The sequence below is a fragment of the Hemitrygon akajei genome, chromosome 9 (genome assembly GCF_048418815.1).
Source record: "Hemitrygon akajei chromosome 9, sHemAka1.3, whole genome shotgun sequence".
In the NCBI taxonomy this organism is placed as follows: Eukaryota; Metazoa; Chordata; class Chondrichthyes; order Myliobatiformes; family Dasyatidae; genus Hemitrygon; species Hemitrygon akajei.
The window spans coordinates 121,978,565-122,005,560 of record NC_133132.1 but is presented as its reverse complement, the minus strand read 5'-3'; the positions used below and the strand labels follow the sequence as shown (position 1 = coordinate 122,005,560).

At 38.9% G+C, this 26,996-nt stretch overlaps 1 protein-coding gene across 4 annotated transcripts in view; it reads left to right on the top strand.

Annotated features, from left to right (window-relative positions):
* Positions 1-26,996, top strand: part of LOC140733505 (rho-associated protein kinase 2-like) — a 227,023-nt gene that overhangs the window by 76,596 nt on the left and 123,431 nt on the right. For all 4 annotated transcript variants that reach the window (XM_073056925.1, XM_073056922.1, XM_073056926.1 and 1 more), the window contains exons 2-7: positions 9,697-9,778; positions 10,767-10,867; positions 15,795-15,932; positions 18,859-19,119; positions 20,130-20,274; positions 22,971-23,109. In XM_073056925.1, coding sequence (XP_072913026.1) covers positions 9,697-9,778; positions 10,767-10,867; positions 15,795-15,932; positions 18,859-19,119; positions 20,130-20,274; positions 22,971-23,109 — 866 coding nt within the window. The remainder of the gene's footprint in view (positions 1-9,696; positions 9,779-10,766; positions 10,868-15,794; positions 15,933-18,858; positions 19,120-20,129; positions 20,275-22,970; positions 23,110-26,996) is intronic.

The window sequence follows — 26,996 nt, the reverse complement described above, 5'->3', positions numbered from 1 at the left end:
CTGTTTTCTCTTTTGTTTCAAATACTGAGTGTCTACAGTTTTTGCTTTCATAGAAACATAGAAGCATAGAAAACCTACAGCACAATACAGGCCCTTCGGCCCACAATGCTGTGCCGAATATGTCCCTACTTTAGAAATTACTAGGCTTACCTATAGCCCTCTATTTTACTAAGCTACATGTACCTATCTAAAAGTCTCTTAAAAGACTCTATCGTATCCGCCTCCACCACCGTTGCCGGCAGCCCATTCCACGCACTCACAACTCTGAGTAAAAAAACTTACCCCTGATATCTCCTCTGTACCTACTCCCCAGCACCTGAAACTTGTATCCTCTTGTGGCAACCATTTCAGCCCTGGGGAAAAAAGCCTCTGACTATCCACGTGATCAATGCCTCATGATCTTGTACACCTCTATCAGGTCACCTCTCATCCCCCTTCGCTCCAAGGAGAAAAGGCCGAGTTCACTCAACCTATTTTCATAAGGCATGCTCCCCAATCCAGGCAGCATCCTTGTAAATGTCCTCTGCACCCTTTCAATGGCTTCCACGTCCTTCCTGTAGTGAAGCGACCAGAAATTAGCACAGTACACCAAGTGGGGTCTGACTAGGGTCCTATATAGCTGCAACATTATCTCTCGGCTCCTAAATTCAATTCCACGATTGATGAAGACCAATACACCGTACACCTTCTTAATCACAGAGTCAACCTGCACAGCTGCTTTGAGTGTCCTATGGACTTGGACCCCAAGATCCCTCTCATCCTCCACATTGCCAGGAGTCTTACCATTAATACTATATTCTGGCATCATATTTGACCTACCAAAATGAACCACTTCACATTTATCTGGGTTGAACTCCATCTGCCACTTCTCAGCCCAGTTTTGCATCCTAACAGTATCCCGCTGTAACCTCTGACAGCCCTCCACACTATCCACAACACCTCCAACCTTTGCGTCATCAGCAAACTTATTAACCCATCCTTTCATTTTCAGTAGTTTTTTAAACAATACTGTAGTAAAACCAAATTATATTGAATTCATTTTCACTAGAGGGTCATTTTTAATTTAAGGATGTTAATAGCGTTAAGTTCAAATATTTTACAATTGAAAAGCAAGAGGCTTGCAATTACTGGTAATATGAAATAGTTCTGGAAATCAGAGTGATAAGTCATTGATCTGAAATGTTAACTGAGGTGTTGCATATTTTAACGTATCAGCCTAGTGAATTTGATAAAGAATGCTGTTCATTACTTGTTGTGTACTTCTGATGAAAATGGCTACTTCAACAGTATTGTGCTGGCATCAACATCCATCCCAACAGCAGTAGTTCAAGAAAGAGAAAATCAATCAAGTCAAAGTTGATCTTATTGTATTATGCTTGAGTGGCAGCAGTGTCAGAACAATATGGAAAACATTGACAATGTGTGTAAAGAACAGAAAGGCATGGAATGGTTTATTCTTGTCAATAATTTTTTATTGTCAATAACATTTTGTTTAAAATGCATAATTACATATATGCATAGCTGCAATGAAACACTTAATTGTTGCACCATCACAGGCACATTACATCAGATAGGGATAGGTTCTGGAGGACTGGAGAGTGGCTAATGTATACCATTGTTTAAAAAGGGTAGCAAGTGCAAACCAGTGGTGGATATGTTGCTGGAAGGGATTCTGAAGGAGAGGATCTACCAACATTGGGTAGATTTGATATTAAGAATGTGCATGTGCTATTACCCACATTCCAAGAATTCTTTTTAAATGTTCATTGTGTTAGCTGGGTGATGCATTAGCTTTAAGGAAAGAGTCAAGTCAAGTTAAGTTTATTGTCATTTCGACCATAAAAACGGCACCGGACTGCATACCTGCACAAGACTACATAAAGTGTACAAAACAGTGCAGGGCAGTACAATAATTAATAAACAAGACAATAGGCATAGTAGAGGACAAATTACAATATAATAATAAATGATGTAAATGTCAGTCTGGACTCTTGAGTATTGAGGAGTCTGATGGCTTGGGGGAAGAAACTGTTGCACAGTCCGGTTGTGAGAGCCCGAATGCTTCAGTACCTTTTCCCAGATGGCAGGAGGCAGAAGAGTTTGTGTGAGGGGTGCGTGAGGTCCTTCACAATGCTGTTAGCTTTGCGGGTGCAGCGTGTGGTGCAAATGTCTGTAATAGCGGGAAGAGAGACCCCGATGATCTTCTCAGCTGACCTCACTATCCACTGCAGGGTCTTGCGATCCGAGATGGTGCAATTCACGAACCAGCAGTGGTGCAGCTGCTCAGGATGCTATTTCAAGACCCATTTGAAGAGGGGGGGATACCACAAAAAGAGTGGTGGACTAATTAGCTCATGGAGGCTTGTTCATCCATTTGAATACCTCACTCGTTTACCATTAAAATGTCAAAGAATGAGAGAGTCTGACAAATATTTATCAGTCTCAGTCTTGAAACATTTGATTGATATTGCAGCCACAGCCTCTTGGAGGTTTTCCCCTGCCCGTTATGTGGGAGAGTGCTTCCCAGTTTCTCTGAATAGCTTAATTTGGTTTAATTGGCACCATTTTCTTAGTCTGACTTTAAATGATACTATTATATTCCTATAATTGTTGAACAACAGTGATAAATAATGTTATAATACAAATAGATTAGTTTCAAATTTCAGACAAATACCATTGATATATTAGGAAATCAGATACAGGTAGTTTCTGAGTTACGAATGTCCGACTTACGGACAACTCATTCTTATGAACCGAGGAAGGAGAACACCGTCCACCATTTTAAGTTGGATCGCGATTCCGTCCGCCGTTTTAAGTCGTTGCCGTTGACACTGCGTTGAGTGTTTAACTTTGTATTTGGCTTAAATTTTTCTTAGTAAGATTCACTGACAACCCCCCCCCCCCCCCGTTCCAGTCGGCTGGTGGCGCAGTGAGATCAGCGCCAGGCTCGAGAACAGAGTTTCCTGAGTTCGATCCAGTGACAGACTGCTCCCATGCCGGGTTGATGTAGATCCAGTGAGCCCTGTACCATCCATGCCGGGTTGATGTTGAGCTCGCAACTTGACCTTGTTAAAAAAAACATTGCCAACTCCAGTTTAAATTCCCACGCGGAATATTGTGGAGGATCAAGTACCCAAACCCAGCAGAGCCCCCACTTGTCCAATTTAGCCTGTCTCAGTGTGGTGGTCCTTAGGACCCAGCAGACCTCGGGAGCCAGCAGAGCTCAGGACCCGCCGCCCGCAGTGTTTCTGTTCCATTGACTGGAAGCGATCGCGATTGAAAATAAAGTGGAAATAATAAAGCATGTGGAAAAAGGTGAAATGCCATCGGTCATTGGAAAATCGTTAGGCTACAGTGGGTCAACGATGAGAACAATTTTAAAGGATAATGGATAAAGTGAGAATAATGGAGTATGTGAAAGGCCCTGCCCTGATGAAAGCTACAATTATTACTAAGCAACACAGTGGTTTAATTGTTGGAATACATATGTTTCTTGTGCTTTATATGCATAGAGAGGTCAAATATATACTATATACTAAGACAAAGTTTGACTGATGCTAAATGATACCGGATTTTCCTGTTCCGACTTGTGTACAAATCTGACTTGAAGACAGACTCAGGAACGGTACTCGTTCGTAACCAGGAGACTGCCTGTATAAACTTTTTATTATCTGTTGCACAGGTAGAATAGTGATTAAAATCTAGCCAGCTCTGCATTCTTTGTCTTATAAGTTGCATGACAGATTGACACAATTAATAGGATGACTGGCATACCATACTGTTTTCCTGTTGGCATAAAAGGACATGAAATCGCATTTTTAAGAATTTGAATTAATTCACAGCCAAACAGGGGTAACTTCCAAGGGGGGGAATACTTTTGTAGGCACTGTGTAAGTAAGCATCATGGTTCCACAGTACTTGAATTTAAGGATTATTATGATGTTTTAACGTCAATACTCTCCATTTACTAATATTCAGTATTAACAGATGCACCATTTCTAGTTATGAATAGGAGCAGACCAGAAAACGATTTGTTCAAGCTAAATTTTTAGTTTATTGTACATCATAGTGCAATAGTCTTTTTTTTTGTACATTGGTAAGTTATTGTGTATATTATTATTTTGTACTTTATTTGTTAAATTATATGTATTATTATTGTTATTGCTAAGTGTATTTTTAAATATTGCTGTTGTAATGAAATAATTTCCCACTTGGGATCAACAACTTATTTATTATTATTATTATTATTATTATTATTACTCAGATGTGCATTGATATACTACCAAACCAAATAATGTTCCTCCAGCCCAAGGTGCACTTCACAACACAAATAACTCACGCACAACACATTATGTAATATTACTGCAAGTAAATTAGCAGCTAATAAGGTGCACTTATAACACAAGTTTAAAAATTAAACAGTATGACATAACTGGTGCTTCGTGTGATGAGAACTAAGTGGTTGTAAGGAGTTCAGTAGTCTAACAGCACAGGGACGAAGCTGTTTTTCGTTCTAACAGTCCTTCTCCAAATGCAATGTTACCTCCTGCTTGAAGGTTGGGGGTCAAAGAGATTGGACAGATGGTTGGGATCATTGACCATGCTAAGAGCCCTGCATGCGTAGCACTCCTGATAAATATCTCTGAAAGGTGGAAGAATGACCCCAATGATCCTCTCAACAGCCCTCACAGTCCTTTGTAGGGACTTGCGGTCAGGTGCCTTGCAATTCCATGACCATGCATGGCCTTGCATGACCATAACATGTTAAGTTTTTATCTGCAGTTTGAGAAGGATAAGGGCAGATCGGAGGTGTCAGTGTTGCAGTTGAACACTGGAAACTATGGAGCCATGAAGGAGGAGCTGGCCAAAGTTAACTGGACGGATATCCTAGCAGAAAAAAACAGTGGAACAGCAATGGCAGATATTCTTAGGAATAATGCACAAGGTGCAAAATCAGTTCATTCCCCGGAGAAGGAAGGATTCAAAGGGGGGAAAGGGGCCACAGTGGTTGACAAAGGAAGTCAGAGATTGCATAGCATTAAAAAAAAGGAAATATGACAGAGCTAAGGTGAGTGGGAGGGCAGATGATTGGGAAATTTTTAAGGAACAACAGAACTTGACTAAAAAGGCAATACGGGGAGAAAAAATGAGGTACGAATGCAAGCTAGCCAGGAATATAAAGGAGGATAGCAAAAGCTTTTTTAGGTATGTGAAGAGAAAGAAGATAGTTAAGAACAATGTTGGGCCCTTGAAGAATGAATTGGGTGAAATTGTTATGGGAAACAGAGAAATGGCAGAAGAATTTAATGAGTAATTTAGATCTGTCTTCACTAGGGAAGACACAAGCAATCTCCCAGATGTATGGATGGGCCAAGGACATAGGGTAACAGAGGAAATGAAACAGATTGACATTAGGAAGGAAACGGTGATGAGTAGACTGATGGGACTGAAGGCTGACAAATCCCCAGGTCCAGATGGTCTGCATCCTAGGGTACTAAAGGAGGTGGCCCTGGAAATTGCGGATGCATTGGTAATCATTTTCCAATGTTCCTTAGATTCAGGATCAGTTCCTGAGGATTGGAGAATGGCTAATGTTATCCCACTTTTTAAGAAAGGAGGGAGGGAGAAAACAGAGAACTATCATCCTGTCAGCCTAACATCAGTAGTGGGGAAGATGCTAGAGTCCATTATTAAAGATGAAATAGTGGTATATCTAGTGTACAATGTACTGTGTATGTAATCAAAATGGCTTCTTTGGTTTGCTAGAGTAGGAATGCTTTTATGTCTGATAAGTGTTTTTTTTCTCGCAGTTGTTTAGCTTTGTACTTGCTGATACGGGGATTGTATTCATTTGTTAACCAATGGGGAATGTTATTTTGTCTTGTGGGGCTGGGAGCTTGGGGGGTTTCGCAGTCTTTAGAGGAGAGGCGGGAAGGAGACGCCGAGGAAGGTGGACGTGCGCTGCACTGCTCGGTCGACCACCAGGGGTGGTCCCAGGTGCGAAGACGTGGAGGTCGGAGGAAAGTGACGAGGGATCGAATGGTTCAATGGTTGAGCTCCAACGATGTGCACTAAACTGACTGAACTTTGATAAGTTGGCACCTTTTGCTTTTTCTTTTCTTTTATTTATATATATATATATAGTATTGCCTAGTACTCTTTTAGTTTTAGTAAAATCTTTAAAGTGTATTTCATAACGGTATCTGGTGTGAATTTGATACTGTGTGCGTGAGCGAGGCATAAACTTGATTCCCACAGCACCTGCGTGTACGGGAGGTGGGGGTGGTGTGTGGCTGGATCTCATTTTCCCCTAGACATATACCAGCCTGTTGGGTGAGTGTTGCTCTAGATTGCAGTGATAGGATTGGGCCGAGCCAGCATGGATTTACCAAGGGCAAATCATGCTTGACTAATCTATTGGAGTTTTTCGAGGATTTAACCAGGAAATTAGACAAGGGAGATCCAGTGGATGTAGTGTACCTCGATTTTCAGAAGGCATTTGATAAGGTCCCACATAGGAGATTGGTGGGTAAAATCAGAGCTCATGGCATTGGGGGGAAGATATTGACATGGATAGAAAACTGGTTGGCAGATAGAAAGTAAAGGGTAGCGGTGAATGGGTGTTTCTCGGAATGGCAGGTGGTGACTAGTGGGGTGCCACAGGGCTCGGTATTGGGACCACAGCTGTTTACGATTTACATCAACAATTTAGATGAAGGCATTGAGAATAACATCAGCAAGTTTGCTGATGATACTAAGCTGGGTGGCAATGTGACATGTGATGAGGATGTTAGGAGAATTCAGGGTGACTTGGATAGGCTGAGTGAGTGGGCAGATGACGTTTAATGTGAATAAGTGTGAGATTATCCACTTTGGGAGTAAGAACAGGAAGGTAGATTATTATCTGAACGGTGTAGAGTTAGGTAAGGGAGAAATACAAAGAGATCTAGGAGTCCATGTTCATCACTCACTGAAGGTGAATGAGCAAGTGCAGCAGGCAGTGAAGAAGGCTAATAGAATATTGGCCTTTATTACAAAGGAAATTGAGTACAAGAGCAAGGAAATCCTTTTGCATTTGTACAGGGCCCTGGTGAGACCACACCTGGAGTATTGTGTACAGTTTTGGTTTCCAGGGTTAAGGAAGGACATCCTGGCTGTAGAGGAAGTGCAGCATAGATTCACGAGGTTAATTCCTGGGATGCCCGGACTGTCATACGCAGAGAGGTTAGAGAGACTGGGCTTGTACACGCTGGAATTAAGGAGATTGAGAAGGGATCTGGTTGCAACATGTAAGATTATTAAGGGATTGGACAAGATAGGGGCAGGAAATATGTTCCAGATGCTGGGAGAGTCCAGTACCAGAGGGCATGGTTTGAGAATAAGGGGTAGGTCATTTAGGACAGAGTTAAGGAAAAACTTCTTCTCCCAGAGAGTTGTGGGGGTGTGGAATGCACTGCCTCGGAAGGCAATGGAGGCCAATTCTGTGGATGCTTTCAAGAAGGAAGTAGATAGGTATCTTATGGATAGGGGAATCAAGGGATATGGGGACAAGGCAGGAACCGGCTATTGATAGTAGATGATCAGCCATGATCTCAGATTGGTGGTGCAGGCTTGAAGGGCCGAATGGTCTACTTCTGCTCCTTTTGTCTATTGTCTAATTCCTGAAGTCCTGTAACAGACAATGATGCAGCTGGCCAGGACACTTTCAGTGGTGCTCTTGTAAAAATTGGTTAGAATGAGGAGCGGGCTGGGGGGAGGAGAGTCTTGCTTGTATCAGGAAGTGGCGATGCTGTTGTGCTTTCTGTACTAAAGAGGTGGTGTTGCAGGACAGGGTGAGTTTTGTTTTGTTTTCTCCTTATCTCTGGGTAATAATTTCTTTATTGCCTGCCTGGCAAGGATCAGTTAACACTGGCTAACCCAGATATTTAACTTGAACTGACTCAGAGATTTGATCCCTTAAAGAAAATATTAAGTTTGTTTGACATTGTGGTTATGTACAACACATCAAACAATTACAGTGGCACCTAAAACTGGATAAACATCCAAGCTGTGTATTATGTTTTAGACTGTCATTTTTCCATTACTGCAATTGCTCTTTTACTACTTAGAGCAGTAAGTTGGACTTTGCTATCATGCTGATGATGAGTGGTCATACCTCGCTCTTGAAAATGCTCAATTGTCAAACCCTGTATACCCTAATTAAATTCAGCTGCTCGCCAAAACCAAAATTTAAATGTCTACAAGATGACTCATGTTTGGTTATGGGATATGAATGTCTAATGCTCCAAAAAAATATTCTGCGTATTATTCCAGGAAATAACTATAGTGGTTATGGAGTTACAATCAGCTAGGAGACTATTTGGGATTTTAAAAACATGTAGCAACTTGTCATGCTGAAACCCTCAAAAACATTTAACAGAATCACTATGGGCACAATGTTGTGAGTCTAATAAGGAATTGATGGACTTGAAGCAAAAATGAAACACATTGAAACAGTTACATGCTGTGTGAAAACAGTCATTTGATGTATAACCTTAAGGCTATAAGTTATAGGAACAGAATTAAGACATTAGGCCCATCAAGTCTGCTCTGGCATTTTATTATGGCTGATCCAATTTTCTTCTGGGACCCAATCTCCTCAGTTCTCCCTGTATCCCTTCATGCCTTGACCAGTCAAGAATCTATTAACCTCCGTCTTAAATATACATAAAGACTTGGCCTCCACAGCTGCATCATCTGCAAACATCTTCTTTACCTTCTCTTAAACTCTTGGCTGTGTTTCATTTAGCACCAGTCACCTCCTATTCTTGTCCGAGAAGTGTCCAATTGTAATCTTTCATAACACAGGCTTGAGCAAATTTACACTTAACATACTTGTTAGCAAGAAGAAACAGTTCTTGGAAATTTGACCAACCATGGTGATGAATCAATCCCCTTTTCCATTTCCCTTTTACTTACACTCTTCTTACTACCCTCTCATCCATCATCGAAAAGGAGTTGATTCCTACTCCCCCATAATGAACCAACTCAAAACAGATCTACAGATGTGGATATATCCTGATCTGTAATGCTTTACTGATAACCAGGTAATTTGAACATTGGAACATGGTTGAGACCATGTAGTATGACTAATTTGACAGTACATATAACAGAAGTACAAATTTCAAAAGTTAATTAGTTGATGTTTTTGATCTGTATTTTGTGATCAATGTGTACAGTGTCCTTTGTTTTTGTTTTGTTGCTACCCTTCCAATAGGCCTATATTTCAGGTGTTAGTACAAATATCATATCAGAATTGGTTATACATATTTCTGTAATTTCTGTTAGTAATTATTCATAATTTAAAATCAAGTAGTCTAATTCTAAATTGCAACAGTTTGAATAAAAAATACTTTAGGAACCTCAAACTCAAAAAATGCAAATTGAATTTGAGGATTGGTTTTCATAATTTGAGGAAAAATTTGGTGACGTTATGATTCAAATAAAATGCCCAAAATGGGTTTGAAGAATATGGGCCAGTGGAACTGATCTGCAACATCCTCAGGTCTTCATCTGCAACTGCTTTTGTGTCTGAAAAGTGGGAGTTCTTATTAGTAGAATTGCCCCCTGCCGTGGAAATGTATACTTAGCTGATCTCTTTTTGGTGTTTCTCATTTGCCCATATAGCCTAAATAACACATCTCATTTTATTTTCAGGATGGGCTCAATGCTCTGGTTCAGGATTTGGACTTCCCTGCTCTCAGGAAGAACAAAAACATTGAAAATTTTCTCAATAGGTGTAAGTTGATTTTCTTTTGCGTATCTTAGAAATTGGATTTGCCTCTTTGCTAATCCGATGAATCTGTTATGTTAAGCTTCAATTATAGTGGCTTTTGAAAAATATAAATATTCAGCTAAAAATGAAAAAAGAGCATCACTTTAGTAATTGTACTTATAAACATGAGTGGACACAAAGTGATTTAAATGAAGATATTTTTGTTATAGCACTGGGAAGCAGGAGATTACTTGGTACTGAGGAAAGTGTATTCAATAAAATAGGATTTTGATAGCAGATGGATATTCTTTAATTAGGCTTACTTAGGGACTAACATTTACTACATCTCGATATCCCAAAGAAATATTGTCCTCTTGGTATTAGGTGTAAAGTTAACAGAGAATGAGTGATAAGCTACAAAGAAAGACAGGAGATTTGATTACCATAAATTTCTACTGAAGTGACTGTCATAAATCATGCACAGTGGAAATAGGTCCTTTGACCCAATTGTTGAACTGTGTTGCCCAATGAGTTAATCCCATCAGTTTGTGTTGGCCCAGTTATCTAAACCTCTTCTATCAATGTACTTATCTCAATTGTTTTTAAATATTGCTGATGTGACTGCCTCAACCACTATTTCTGGTAGCTCATTCCAAACATACACCACCTTTTTGTGTGAAGGTGTCCCCAGTGATCCTTCTAAATCTCTTGCCTCTGATCTTAAACCTGTACCATTTTGTTTTCAATATCCCCTCCATGGAAAGAGTTGAAATAATATAGTGAGGCTCTGTGAAGGAAGTCTTACAGGTTTGTAATCGACTAAGAAGCATTATTTTAGGGATAATTCCAGTGTTTGTATCACTGCTGCACATCATTTGAACTGTTAATAATTGTGTCATTATGTTGTACCAAATGATTTAACACATACAGTTGTTAAAATGTTGCACTTGGCAAGATTAACTCCAAATAAAAAGCAAATTTTTACTTTTCCCATTTCCTATCAACCAACCAGATGACAAAGTAATGGGTAAGGTTCGAGAAATGCAAATGAAAGTGGAGGACTATGAGGTCGTAAAGGTGATAGGACGTGGTGCATTCGGTGAAGTTCAGCTGGTAAGTTTGCAGTTGTTCAGAACAAAAGTAGACATTACATATAGGTATTTTATGTTTTATGCAGTTCTAGTGGACTTTTGAAAATGCTTTAAATAATTCATGAATGTTTTGGAATTAAACTCAAAATGGTTTTATTCCATTTTGCGTACTATCAAATCGGTTGTCATCTATTTTCTTAAAGGTTTAGAAAGTGCTCTAGTCTTGTTTCTTGATTGGCTGAAGTATTTTAGAAACGAGTTGTGGTTGAACTCCCTTCAACGTTTATCTTTTAATGTCCATGTTATAATTTTATGATCTCTCCATACAGAAAATATGGCAAACAGCTTATTAACATAATTCATTCTCACTCTTAAAAAAAATTTCCAAACTTAAAGGCTTCCTTTATTTTTGGTGGGTTCATTGATCATATATTTCTTGAGTTCATTATAGCTGTAATGCCCATTGGTTGTGTTTCCTGATAGTAATAACCTCTTTGAAGCTAATGGGAACAGCTGAGACATACATGTATGATTAGTGAATGTAACCATCATGGAAAGAAAGTGACAAAGGTGGTGGTTTTAAAATGTAGGATTCAAGTTACACAATGCCATTGTAGGTCAGTGAGCACAGTGGTGATAAATCCATTGGAGATGGTGTAGGTCAGGAAGTATGTGGCAGAATTTTGTATAAACTGGCTGGGGGGTGGAAAAATGGAACTTGGATGAGAATGTTGGTAATCCACTTTGGGAAATGGCAGAATCATTGGTAAAGAATGCAGGTGGTGGTGGCTGATGTAGGTGAAGATATAGATTTGCATTACAAAGATAATTTCTTAGCCAATTTAGATTGCAGTTGTTGTGCTATGTGAGATCTTGGACAATAAATTAGCTGGTCGAGGAATGGTGAATGTGACAAAGGCACATGTTTATGGCAGGGAATAAAGGTAATAGCTTTGCCATTTAGTTGAGGATGTATTTTTTCATCTACAATTGGATTTCAGGCAAGTCAGGAAAAAATGTAGAGAAATTCAATTGGGAGAAGTGCGCTGATGCAGTAGTTCATCATTGCGCAAGATGTAAAAAGATGTAAAGATGAGAAGATGTAAAAAGTGAGGAGATTCTTTCAGCGGGAGACTTGATTAGGACAAGGGCGTAGATGCAGTAGCTCGTTATTGCACAAGACCCCTGAGAAGGTTTTAAAAAGCGAAGAGTTTCTTCCAGTGGGAGATTTGATTGGGAGAAGTACGCAGACGCGGCTGCAGTAATAGGGGACTCTATAGTTAGGGGGACAGATAGGCGATTCTGTGGGTGTGAAAAAGGAACACTGATGGTAGTTGGCCTCCCAGATGCCAGTGTTTGTGATGTTTCTGGATGTATCCTCAATAACCTGAAATGGGAGGGTGAGCAGCCAGAGGTTGTGGTACGTATTGGTACCCATGACATAGGTAGAAAAAGGGAGGAGGCCCTGAAAGTGGAATACAGGGAGTTATGAAGGTATCTAAGAAGCAGGATCTCAAGGGTAGTAATCTCAAGATTGCTGCCTGTACCACATAACAGTGAGTATAGGAATAGAATGAGGTGGCAGATATATGCGTGGCTGAAGGATTGGTGCAGGGGACAGGGATTCAGAGTTTTGGATCATTGGGACCTCTTCTAGGGCAGATGGAACCTGTACAAAAAGGAAGGGTTGCACTTGAATCCAAGGAGGACCAATATCCTGGTGGGGAGGTTTGCTAATGCTGTTGGGGAGGGTTTAAACTGGATTTGCAGGGTGGTGGTAACCAAAGTAGAGACAGCTTGGAGTGAGTTTGGGAGGAAAGATAGATGATAGAGCAAAGATGCACTCAGCCAGGTGGTTTGAGATGCGTCTATTTTAATACAGTGAGTATTAACATAAACAAGGTGGATGAACTTGGAGCGTGGATCAATGTGTGGAACAATGACATTGTGGCCATTACAGAGACTTGGATATCTCAGGGGCAGGAATGGCTGCTGAATGTGCCAGGCTTTAGATGTTTCAAAAAGGACAAGGAGGCAAAAGAGGTGGGGGCGTGGCATTGCTAATCAGGGATATTGTCACACCTTCAGAAAAGGAGGAAGTCATGGAGGGATTATCTACAGAGTCACAGAGTCAGTGGGGTGGAAGTCAGAGAAAGTGGGCAATAACTACTGGGTGATTTTTGTAGACCCCCCCCCCCCCCCCCCGCTCCTTAATAGTAACAGTGACATCGAGGAACAGATAGGGAGGCAGATTCTGGAAAGGTGCTATAATACTAGGGTTCTTTTGATGGGAGATTTTAATTTTCCTAATATTGATGGCCTCTCCTTAGAGCAAGGGGTTTAGATAGGGTGGAGTTTGTTAGGTGTGTTCAAGAAGGTTTCCAGATGCAATATGTAGATAAGCTAACTGGAGGAGAGGCTGTACTTGATTTGGTATTGTGAAATGAACCTAGTCAGGTGTCAAATCTCTCATTGAGAGAGCATTTTGGAGGTAGTGATCACAACTCTCTATTTCCTTTATCATAGCATTGGAGAGGGATAGGGGCTGATAATTTGGGAAAACATTTAATTGGGATAGGGGGAAATATGATGTTAGGCAGGAACTTGGAAGCATAAATTGGGAACAGGCGTTCTCAGGGAGTTGCATGGCAGAAATGTGGCAAATGTGCCTATTGAGGCAGAGAAAGGATGGTAGGGTACAAAAACCATGGTGTATAAAGGATGTTGAAAATCTAGTTAAGAAGAAAAGAAAAGCTTAAGAAAGGTTCAAGAAACTAGGCACTGATAGAGTTGTAGAAAATTACAAGGTTGCCAGTAAGGAACTGAAGAATGAAATTAGGAGAACTAGAAGGGGCCATGAGAAGGCCTTGGTGAGCAGGATTAGAGAAAACTTCAAGGCATTTTATAAGTATGTGAAGAGCAAGAGGATGAGCCGTGTGAGAATATGATCAGTTAGGTGCGATAGTGGAAACGTGCACGGAGAAGATAGCAGAAGTACTTAATGAATACTTTGCTTCAGTATTCACCAAGGAAAAGGACCATGGCAATTGTGGGATGCCTTACAGTGGACTGAAACGCTTGAGTACCACCAGTGGTGTTCCATGGATATCTGTTCTGGGACACCTCCTCTTTGTGATTTTTATAAATGACCTGGCTGAAGTAGTAGCTTGCTGATGACACAAAGGGTAGGGATGTTGTGGATAGTCTGAAGGGTTGTCAGAGGTTACAGCAGGACATTGGCAGGATGCAGAACTGGGCTAAGAAGTGGCAGATGGAGCTTAACCCAGGTAAGTATGAAGTGGTTCATTTCGGGAGGTCAAATATGATGGCAGAATATAGTATTAATGGTAAGACTCTTGGCAGTGTGGAGGATCAGAGGGATCTTGGGGGTCTGACTCCATAGGAAGCTGAAAGCAGTTGTGCAGGTTGACTCTGTGGTTAAGAAGGCATACGGCGTATTGGCCTTCATCAAAATGGGACTGAGTTCAAGAGCTGTGAGGTAATGTTACAGCTATAAAAGACCTTGGTCAAACCCCACTTGGAGTACTGTTTTCGGTTCTGGTTACCTCACTACAGGAAGGATGTGGATACTATCGAAAGAGTACAGAGGACTCGGCCTTTTCGCCTTGAAGTGAAGGAGGATGAAAGGTGATCTGATAGAGGTGTATAAGATGATGAGAGGCATTGATCGCGTGGATACTCAGAGGCTTATTCCCAGGGCTGAAATGGCTAATATAAGGGGGTATAGTTTTAAGGTGCTTGGAAGTAGGTACAGAGGGGATGCCAGGGTTAAGTTTTTCCACACAGAGAGTGGTTTGTGCGTGGAATGCACTGCTGGCGACAGTAGTGGAGGCAGATAGAAAGAACATAGAAAACATAGAAAACCTACAACACAATACAGGCCCTTTGGCCCACAAAGTTGTGCCGAACATGTCCCTACCTTAGAAATTACTAGGGTTACCCATATCCCTCTATTTTTCTAAGCTCCATGTACCTATCCAAAAGTCTCTTAAAAGACCCTATCATATCCGCCTCCACTACCGTTGCCGGCAGCACATTCCATGCACTCACCACTCTCATGCGTAAAAAAGACCTTACATCTGACATCTCCTCTGTACCTACTCTCAAGCACCTTAAACCTGTGACCTCTTGTGGCAGCCATTTCAGCCCTGGTAAAAAGCCTCCGACTATCCACAGGATCAATGCTTCTCACCATCTTACACCTCTATCAGGTCACCTCTCATCCTTCATCACTCTAAGGAGAAAAGGCCGAGTTCACTCAACCTGTTTTCATAAGGTATGTTCCCCAATCCAGGCAACATCCTTGTAAATCTCCTCTGCACCCTTTCTGTGGTTTCCACATCCTTCCTGTAGTGAGGTGACCAGAACTGAGCACAGTACTCCAAGTGGGGTCTGACCAGGGTCCTATATAGCTGCAACATTACCTCTTGGCTTCTGAATTCAATTCCATGATTGATGAAGGCCAATGCACCGTATGACTTCTTAACCACAGAGTCAACCTGCACAGCTGCTTTTGAATGTCCTATGGACTCGGATGTAATAGGGTCCTTTAAGAGACTCTTAGATAGGTACATGGAGCTTAGAAAAATAGAGGGCTATGCAGTAGGGTAATTCTAGGGTATTTTACATGGTTAGCACAACATTGTGGGCCAAAGGGCTTGTAATGTGCTGTAGATTTCTATGTTCTTAAAAAAATATGGGATATTGTTGGAGAAACACATAAATGCTTGACATAAATAATGGTGTTGGAATAAAGAGAAGATTTTGAGGATGAGTTCCTTTTTCTGGCAAGGTGGATATAATTGAAAGAAAGTGAATGCAGACCTACTCAGATTGCTGAATGTCAAAATACTCAAAAGTTATAAATATGTTTCAGGAGATGATATTTTGGAATTTGAATCCAAAACTTTAAATGTTGTTTATTATAGGTTCGACATAAAGCATCTCAAAAGGTGTATGCAATGAAGCTTTTAAGTAAATTTGAAATGATCAAGCGATCTGATTCTGCATTTTTCTGGGAGGAGCGAGATATCATGGCCTTTGCAAACAGTGCCTGGGTTGTCCAGGTAAGGACTTATTGTTTTGTTTTGATAGACAAAGCAATTAGTTTGAATTCTAATTTTTGAATGACGTTTCAGTTGATCATAGTATTAAAGAAACCAAAACCTAGTATCCAACATAATTAGGATTTTTATAGTTCATTTCAATTAATCAGTTAAGGAATGCAGCTAGGTTACTGGATAACATTGTTTTAGCACAGAGTTGATGTGATTAAACATCTATAATAAAATATTTGCATTTCTAAAGAACTATTTCTTTGCAGCTTCATTTATTTCCATTGGTAAGTTCTAAGAATAATTCTTAGAATAACCACATGCAGTGCTGCTAGCTTAGCCATAAATGATGAGGTGTTGATTAATATATGTCGCTGTATTTTCAATGGACGACAACACTTTATATTTTTGTCTGGCCCATGTTTTGGCAGAGCCATCTGAATGATCTATGATATATGAACTAAACAAAGGTCAAAATAGACAGTGGGACAGCTCTTTTTTTTGAGAAGTGCAGTTCTTGCCATAAAATGTAATTTGTATGGGTTAATTCAATTAATTGCTTAGTATCTTTGATTTTAGATATATTAAGTGCATCAAAATTCTATCATAGTTGTAAGTTAAACGTTTGAAATTTCAAGGTAAGCTTGTTCTTCAATGATTTTCATTCTACTTGGAATAATGAAATACACTAGATAATTTTACTATAATTACTGTTTTCTGTCTGGAGATCTGTGATGAGAGATGTTCTGCAAAGGTCAGTTCTGGGACCTCAGTTATAAACGACTGGATGAAAATGTAGATCTAATTAGTAAATTAGCAGATAATGTGAGAATGAGTGGAGTTGTGGAAATTGAGGAAAGCTGTTGAACAATATAGTAAGATATGGATTATTTGGAAATTTAGACGGGGAAATGGGCAATTGGGCAGTCAGCTAGTGTGGGGTGTTATATTTTGGGAGGTCAAATACAAGAGGAAAATGTCCAGTGTGTCCCTTGTAGCAATGCAGTAGTAAGAGATCCTGAGATACAAGTCCAGAGTTCCCAAATTGTAAAGAAGGCAATATGCCATCAGTCAGGGCATTGAGTAAAAAGGTTGGGGGGGGGGGGTGTCTTGTATTCTGTGTAGTTCAGGTGGCTGCATTACAGGAAATATGTAGACGTCTTGGGGGAGGGTACAGAAGACCTGGATTGGAGAGTAATAGATATGGGGAGAGTTAGACATACTTAGACTGTTTTTTATTCTTAAATAATGAGAGATGCAGAATCTTTTTATCAAGGTGGAAATATAAGATACTAGAGGGTACTGGTTTAAGGTAAGGGTAAGGTGTGTGTGTGTATATAGAGAGAGAAAGAAGAGACTCTTGGTACTCTGATTAGTAAGTTTGTAGTTGATGCAACTTGGTGAAGTTGTAGATATTGAAGAAGTTTATCTAATGATACATGAGGATGGGGAACAGTTGAAATTTGGGCAGAGTGGTGGCAGATTGAATGTAATCCAGAAATGTCTAAGGAAGTGATATTTTTGAAGTCAACCTCTGGACATAGTAAGTGGCAGGAACCTTAATTATGTGCTATGTATATTTGCAAAGAGATCCTGGGATGTAAGTTCACAGCTTGCTTGGAACGGCAACCTTAAGGACATAGAGGAGTGAAGAACACAGTTGTCTTAGCATAAGAGTTGCAGCTGTACAAATGTTGGTTTGGTCGTAGTTGCACGTGTAGAGTTCTGGTTACTGCAGTATAGAAAGGATGTGGTAGCAACAGGGAGAGTGTAAAGGAGACTTCTTTAGAAATAAACTGTATATTAGTGTACATGAGAAAATTCCTTAAATAACAGTGATATATATGAAATTACATTTAGAAATAGTGATTACTTCTAACCAAAGGAACTAAATATTTGTTAAAAGATGAGCATTGCACTTTTCCAATGAGAATGGTTATTATTCTTTTACTTAAGGTGTTAGTTTTGTTAATGTATATTGTCTTTTCCACTGAAGTTACCAGAGAATTTAAGTTTAGGCATTGAAAGATGACTACCACTGAATTTTTCCTGTGCATTTATTGCCAAATCATATTGTAAATTTCAATAGTAAATAGCTACTTTATTACCTGCAATGTACCTTCCTTCCTAACGATGGAATATAATGATCCTTGCAAAATTGAGTGTATTTCTTCCAAATATGTTTCTCTTTTCTTTACCACATTGCCTTTGTCATTTTCTTCTTTTAACTACAGTCACTTGATGCAGAACAGATTTACAGAAGTAAAGGATATAGTTATAGCTCCCATTATTGTCCTTTTATTTTTTGGAGTGTGTGCTTCTGTCCTGGTTTTTACCTGTCCTAATGTGTAGAGTTTCATTTCTCTTATGGGGAAAATTGAATACTTCCTGCCTATAGCATTCTATACTCAGTAATATTTCATCTAACCCGTCTTTCGATACTCAGTAGTATTTTAACTTGAGTGTTCAACTTCACTGAATGTCTGCCGTGTCTTTACAGATACACTAGGCTCTGTTAGGTATCGATAATCAATTCAATCATGGGTAGTTAGCAATGGAGCTAAATCCGTGCTCTGAAACAGTCTGCCATTTGATCTCGTAGCATTCTTGCTTGATTTCAGCTAAACACATCCTTTGGATTGAACAAGATGATTTTGTTTTAATTTTTTAAAAAATACATCAATACAATATATTGCTGGCTCTAGAAATTCACTTTTACAGTTTCCAAATAGAAGTTGTTGGCATATTAGGTATAATTACAAAATGATAACTATTTTACAGGTGGGTAATATATGTGTGTTTGTCATAAAATATTTTAGACCATGTGCTTAAAAATAAATGTTTTTGTTTAATGGCACTGTTCAACACAATGAATACAAATCATTTGCGATTATTAAAAATACAATAATTCTAACTGGTGGCTACCTTTTGTTTGCAGCTATTTTATGCCTTTCAAGATGACAGGTATCTCTACATGGTTATGGAATATATGCCTGGTGGTGACCTTGTAAATCTCATGAGCAATTATGATGTGCCTGAAAAATGGGCCAAATTCTACACTGCTGAAGTAGTGCTTGCCTTGGATGGTATTCACTCAATGGGTTTTATACATAGAGATGTTAAGCCTGATAATATGCTGTTAGACAAACTAGGACACTTAAAGCTGGCAGATTTTGGCACTTGCATGAAAATGGATTCGGTAAGTTAACTAGCATACAAAAGATATGAAATGTTTAACAGTTTTTGGAAACACTTTTTTTTAAACTTGTGCATTAAAATAATTGCAATTGTCCACTGAAGATTTTTATTTGTGGTATTGACGTCTTAATTTGGCTGATTTATGATTTGCATGTAATTTAGTTAAATAAACTGTCTATATTTTAATGATTGTAGAAAAGCAGCATTCATTTGTTTTGCTTTGCAAAGATTGAAACAGTTTCATCTTTTCATTACTTGTGATTGAAAAATATCATGTGCTAATTTGCATTTTTCATGAAATAGTAGCTGTTCCCTGTCTGGGTTTCTGTTAATGCATTGGCATTTATAATTCCATTCATGTCCTTCAAAACTGGCACAATAGTCAAAATTTCCATGCAGCAACAACCATTGTGAAGAAACAATTGGTATATTTTGTATTGTTTTCAAAATTTTTGCTTTAAGTTTTAGATGTGTTGGAATATTGCAGTTTTAATATCAAAGCAGTATTGTATCTGATGTTTAATTCTGCAAGGAATTAGTTTTGTACAAATATTGCTAATTGGGTTTGAATTTGAAATTCATTGATGCATGCATTGATTCCAGTCTTTGTATATAAGAGCAGACCAATAATTTGAGGTTTTTTTCTGGAAATTGTGTACAGATTGTTTCTCATTGTAAGTCATCCTGTAAAGTTATTTTTGCTTGAGCAATAATAATTGCCAAAAAAAATGTAGATTAATCTGATGCATTTATTCACAATTTGGAACAACTTTTACTAAATTTAATGTAGGTTTTTTTCCTTTTACGTGACAATTACTGAAAATAAGCTCTTTTGTTTCATACAAAATGAATAGTGTTCATTAAAGTGCCAGTCTTTTGGAAAATGCAAAATATTTGGGTTCCATGGGCTTTATTGTAATGGTGTAACTACTGTTAAAACATTAGCATTTTGGTGTTTGAGTTACTTATTTTGTAAATATTTCTGTGTTTCATAATCCTCTTAATATACAGAGCGGAATGGTTCGATGTGATACAGCAGTTGGAACTCCTGATTACATTTCTCCTGAAGTACTAAAATCACAGGGTGGAGATGGTTATTATGGACGGGAATGCGATTGGTGGTCTGTAGGAGTTTTCTTATATGAAATGTTGGTTGGTAAGTTTAGAATCTTGCTAATGGCATTAAAATTATAAATTAAACAGAAATTGATGGTTAAAATGTCTTTTTTATGGCATTTAATTTTTCATGGTTAGTATGTATTATTCTGTGATAGCTAAATATTGCCTTTCCCGTTGATATATAATTTTTTGCACTATAGGAATGTTGGTTTATGAAAAGCAGGCAGAAAAGTATTGTTATGGTTACGACTATTTTAACCATGATCTTACTAAGTGGCCAAGCAGGCTTAAGGAGCCATATTGCAAGACAATTCCAGTTTTTCTTTTGTTCTTGTAAGCGAGTTAACTCTTTAGTTTGCAGCTACAAACATGTAACATTGCTTTTTGTTAGTTCTGGCATGCTTTGTACACAAATAATTAAACCCTAATTTTGTGATACTAAGAGTGAAAGATATAGTAGGTTATGAGGTTAAAGATTAGTGTTTTAATATAATGCTATGAGTTCTGATTGTGGATAACCAATTTGAGATGTGTCCGTTGGTAATCAATCCCATGGCTGTCTAGTTTCCACTGGATCAGAATTAGTTTTTCAATAAAGCAGAACATTCTTGAAATATTCAACAGCTCAGGCCCCGTCTATAAAGAGAAAGAAAGAGTTATTGTTTTACATTGATGACCTTTCCTCAGATTATAAAGTGTATTTTAAGTTGTTGAGATGTGAGAGGGAAGTTAATAATTCCTTATTTCCCACTCTCTTTACTTAAACAATAAGCTATCTTTGTCATTTGGACCCCAGTCACTTTTGCTAATGATTTAAGTCCACATTCATTGCATCAGATTGCAGGCAATCAGTGCTTTGATTTTTCATTCTGTGAAACAAAAGCCATGTCTGCTGGAAATTTAAATATAAAATACTTGAAATATACAGTAGGCACTACATTCACTACACTCCTTACTACATTCCTTACATCTGTTCCACTATTCATTTAGATCATGGCTCATCTGTAAAGTAATTCTGTGTGTCTTTCTTTATTCTATATCCCTTAATATCTGTGGTTATAGGATATAAATTAATAGTTGTGTTGACATCAATCATCATTTGCTAAAGAGCTTCACGCTTTCTTCACATTTGCAAAAGCTTCATAACCTCACACCTGAGTGGTCTGGATATAGTGTTAAAATGATGCCCCATCTCTTTATTATAGCTTCTGAGATACAGACAATACAGACACAGTTGTTAATTTATACAGACTCTTAATTATCATCTGGGTGAATGGTGTTGCCCTTCAAGACTAATAACTTTGTCTAGTGTGGTACACAGAACAGCATTCAGTTTTCCTCTTCAGCCTAACAGCATACTTTTTAGCCCTGTGCTGTATACCTCTAAGTGCCAGTGTTCGCTAATTTTGATAAATGCAGTGTTCCCTAATTTTAATAAATGAATGCCATTTTTGCTTTAAGTCTCTGGGTATTGAATGATTCTAGCTTTACAGCTTCTAAAAATTGCACTGGATATTAAAAGATGGAGCAAAAGTTCCTCCAATGTAATCCAGTTTTCCACAATCTTGGATCTCAAGTTATTACAACAATGGATATGTAACTATCCTTCCCATTTCTTGAATTATTTTTAATTGCCATTTATAATTACAGTCCCAAAAAATTCATGCATTCTGAACGCCTGCCGATTGTCCCCACTATCTGTCTTCTATCATTTTACATTAGGTCAAAAATTTTACATGAATTTCGTGTAATTTTATGTAACTTTTACCTATGAAGGACCTTTATTTTGTTGCTCTTGAAATTATACAAATAACTTGGATAGATACTCTGCTGTCCATAACTTTATTCGCTCCTTCAGAAATAAATAGATATGCTGTCTTTGGACTTGTTCCACACTACTAAGTTGAGAATTTTATATCTTTTTACTTTCTTCTATTATCAGCTATTTTAAGGCCACCTGGTCAATAATTCAGTTTTTCTTTCTTTTGTTTTTAGTTTGGAAAATAGAGCATCTTACTTGTCTATTTAAAATGGGAATGATTTGAATTTGGAATTTCACAGTTAAAATGCTTCCAGCATACCCACCCATCTCCACTAAACCACAGGAATAAAAAATGTAAAAATCTTGTGGACTTGTGGCAATTCAGTGACACTGTTTTGACACCTATTTTGTTTACACGGACAAGTCTGTGTCCTTGATTTATTTCCTTAGAACGCCCTGTACACTATGCCTTCCCTCCATTTGAAATAGGGATGCAAGTTCAAAGTCTATTGATACTGTATTTACAGTGTCAAAATTGGCCCTATTTTGGTGTTTTCCATAATTTTCTCATTGGCAAGAAAATGTTGTGCTGCTCCTTAAAGTAGGAATCTAATTATAAACTATTGTGCTCTGAGACTTTTATTGAGACTGAAAATATGCTTTGTTCAGAGAATGTTTCTTCTGATCTCATGTCACCTTTGGGAAGGTCTCTCCTCATCACCTGTGGATGCCTATGGCTTTTATATCTTGACTTAAGTCTCCAGTCAGAAAGTTAATTTCCTCAACTTGCCTCTGTCATATAACAGCTGTATTTTATAACTGCTGCTATGATCAGAGTGGCTAAAAAAAACCCTGTGAAATATTACTTTTTATTTTATGCGTGTCTGACGGGATTTAACATACTGCTGAGGTGTTTGGATTTTTTTAAGAGTACATCACCTTATGCGAATACCTCTTATGCTCTCTATCAGGTGATACACCATTTTATGCAGATTCCCTTGTGGGTACGTACAGTAAGATTATGGATCACAAAAATTCGCTCAACTTTCCAGATGATGTTGAAATCTCAAAGCACGCCAAAGATCTCATCTGTGCCTTCTTGACAGACAGGTAATTTTGCTAAAATTTTAAAAGCCTGTATTGAATATTAACAAATGTGTAAGTTGATTCCTCTGTTAAGGTGTTGCTTACTTCACAAGTTAATATAAAACTAATGCCTCTTAAAATCATTAAATTTTTAGCTCAATTAATTTAAAGCACAAAAATCCATAATTCTAATTTTCGAATCCTCTTCATATCACGAGAATTTTTATCCCTACTAATTCACAATTATCTCAAGTCAGATTTGTTGAACTTGATGTGAATGCAGTTAGTCAATTTGAGGAAGGCTTGAAATAATGCAACTTTTTTGATTGACATTGTGAATCCTTTTTAGTGGCCATTAATGAAACAATAGAAACAACAATCTATCCAGAGCCTGATTTTTGATTGTGCACAGGAAGACATAAATGCAGAGTTTATGTCTGTGTGCATAACACAGTGTGTTATCTCTCACTGTGTGTTATATTGTGTGCAGTTTTGGTCACCTAATTACAGAAAGGATATTAATAAGGTTGAAAGAGTGCAGAGAAGGTTTACAAGGATGTTGCTGGGACTTGAGAAACTAAGTTACAGAGAAAGGTTGAATAGGTTAGGACTTTATTCCCTGGAGCATAGGAGAATGAGGGGTGATTTGATAGAGGTGTATAAAATTATGATGGGTATAGATAGTGAATGTAAGCAGGCTTTTTCCACTGAGGCCAGGGGAGAAAAAAAAAGAGGTCATGGGTTAAGGGTGAAAGGGGAAAAGTTTAACGTGAACATGGGGGGGGGGGGGGCTTCTTCACGCAGAGAGTGGTGGGAGTGTGGAATGAGCTGCCAGATGAAGTGGTGAATGCGGGCTCACTTTAGACATTTAAGAAAAACATGGACAGGTATATGAGAGGGGTTTGGAGGGATATGGCCCAGGTGCAGGTCAGTGGGACTAGGCAGAAAAATGGTTTGGCACAGCCAAGAAGGGCCAAAAGGCCTGTTTCTGTGCTGTAATATTCTATGGTTCTATGGTTCTAGTTTGTTAATGTAGTCTGTGTAAAAATGTACACCAAACAGCAAACCAGTAACAGTTTTCTTATTTAAAATGCAGGAAATTCTGTCTGATGTCCAAAATTATTTGATGGTGTTAATTTGCTTGAATTAATTTTTATGGCCCTTTTAGTCTTTGATTTGATAACTGTCTGTCTTCAATCCAACCAACAGAATCTTATTAAAGTATAAAGCACCAGCTGAATATAGTAAGTTGAGAGGGCAAGTGAATAAAAATGGGCAAAGGAAATGGATAGAATGAAAATTAACATAAAATAAGAACAAAAAGACAATTATTAAGGTTGTAAATAATGACTAAATATTAAGAGGTGGGAACAATTATAAGTCAGGAGGGAAGCTAAAGGGAAACAACAAGTGAGTTTGCTGTCAAGGGGAAGCGGTCAAGAAAGTGGATGTCATGAAATTTGATGGGCAGGGTGGGGATGGATGTATTAAAAGAACGGCTGTGTTTAAAATAAGTAACAGATAGGATATATCCTATTTCTGGATACTTTCTGGTGGTGATCTTTGCATCATCAGTGGGACGGGAGAGATTCCAGAGGATTGGAGGGTTGAGGGAGATAGAAATGATATTTGCATAAGGACATGGCATAATCTTCCAATCTTCAGATATGGGGGATGTGTCATTGGAATGGAAAATAGCACGTATGATACCTGTATTTAAAAATATATAAAAATATTTCTAGCAATGCATGCAACTGTTTAACCACAGCAACAGGAAGGATTTTAAAAGCATAATCAGGGATGCCCTTAATAAATATTCAGTTCACATACATACTAAAGCTTTCTACAGTTGTGTATCCAACACTTACAGTTTTGTCTGAAAAGATTGCAAGTTGTCTAGCAACATTGGATTCATTGTTCCTCTCCCTGATGCTGAACACTCAGATCAGAAATGAGGAGGTCAGTAGGGAAAGCAGTATTCACTATGGAAAAGGATCTTGGTGATTGTAGGGATGACTTACGGTGGACTGAAAAGCTTGAGAGTGTAGATATTAAGAAAGAAGATGTGCTGGAGCTTTTGGAAAGCATCAAATTTAGATAAGTCACTGGGACTGGACAAGATATGCCCCAGGCTACTGTGGGTGGTGAGGGAGGAGATTGCTAAACTTCTGGCGATGATCTTTGCGTCACCAATGGGGACAGGAGAGGTTCCGGAGGATTGGAGGGTTGCGGATGTTGTTCCATTATTCAAGAAAGGGAGTAGAGATAACCAAGGAAATTATAGACCATTGAGTCTTACCTCAGTGGTTGGTAAGTTGATGGAGAAGATCCTGAGAGGCAGGATTAATGAACGTTCGGAGAGGCTTAATATGATTAGGAATAGTCAGCATGGCTTTGTCAAAGGCAGGTCATGCCTTACGAGCCTGATGGAATATTTTGAGGATGTGACTTAACACATTGATGAAGGAAGAGCAGTAGATGTAGTGTATATGGATTTCAGCAAGGCATTTGATAAGGTACCCCAAGCATGGCTTATTGAGAAAGTAAGGAGGCATGGGATCCAAGGGGACATTGCTTTGTGGATCCAGAATTGGCTTGCCCACAGAAGGCAGAGTGGTTGTAGATGAGTCATATTCTGCATGGAGGTCGGTGATCAGTGGTGTGCCTCAGGGATCTGTTCTGGGACGCCTACTCTTTTGTGATTTTTATAAATGATCTAGATGGGGAAGTGGAGGGATGGGTTAGTAAATTTGCTGTTGACACGATGGTTGGGGGTGTTGTGGATAATGTGGAGGGCTGTCAGAGGTTACAGCGAGACATTGATAGGATTCAAAACTGGTCTGAGAAGTGGCAGATGGAATTCAACCCAGATAAGTGTGAAGTGGTTCATTTCGGTAGGTCAAATATGATGGCAGAATATAGTATTAATGGTAAGACTCTTGGCAGTGTGGAGGATCAGTGGGATCTTGGGGTCTGAGTCCATAGAACACTCAAAGCTGCTGCACAGGTTGACTGTGTGGTTAAGAAGGTATGCAGTGCATTCGCCTTCATCAATTGTGGGATTGAGTTTAGGAGCCGAGAGGTAATGTTGCAGCTATATAGGACCCTGGTCAGACCCCACTTGGAATACTGTGCTCAGTTCTCATCACCTCACTACAGGAAGGATGTGGAAAGCATAGAAAGGGTGCAGAGGAGATCTACAAGGATGTTGCCTGGATTGGGGAGCATGCTTTATGAGAATAGGTTGAGTGAACTTGGCCTTTTCTTCTTGGAGAGACAAAGAATGAGAGGAGACCTGATAAAGGTGTGTAAGATAATGAGAGTCACTGATCATGTGGATAGTCAGAGGCATTTTCCCAGGGCTGAATTGGCTAGTACGAGAGGGTACAGTTTTAAAATGCTTGGAAGTAGGTACAGAGGAAATGGCAGGGGTAAGTTTTTATGCAGAGAGTGGTGAGCACGTGGAATTGGCTGCCGGCGACGGTGGTGGAGGCGGGTACGATAGGGTCTTTTAAGAGACTCCTGCATAGGTACATGGTGCTCAGAAAAATAGAGGGTTATGGGTAACCCTAGGTAATATCTCAGGTAAGGACATGTTCAGCACAGCTTTGTGGACTGAAGGGCCTGTATTGTGCTGTAGGTTTTCTTTGTTCTATGTTCTAACATCACCCAACAACTCTGGATCCTCCAGGAAAATGTAACAAGAAGATCTCATCTCCAGCAGTAGTACAGCGAACGGGTATGGCTGATTGTTGAGTCCATGAGATAGGAAATTGACTATGCATATGACGGTGTATCTTAATTGAAATTCATTTCTTTCCCATGCAAATTTTGCTGGTATACAGTACAGTGATACTGGCTGAGCTCCTTGTATGATTATTCCATTTTGCCCTTCTGTTGTTGGTGTGATA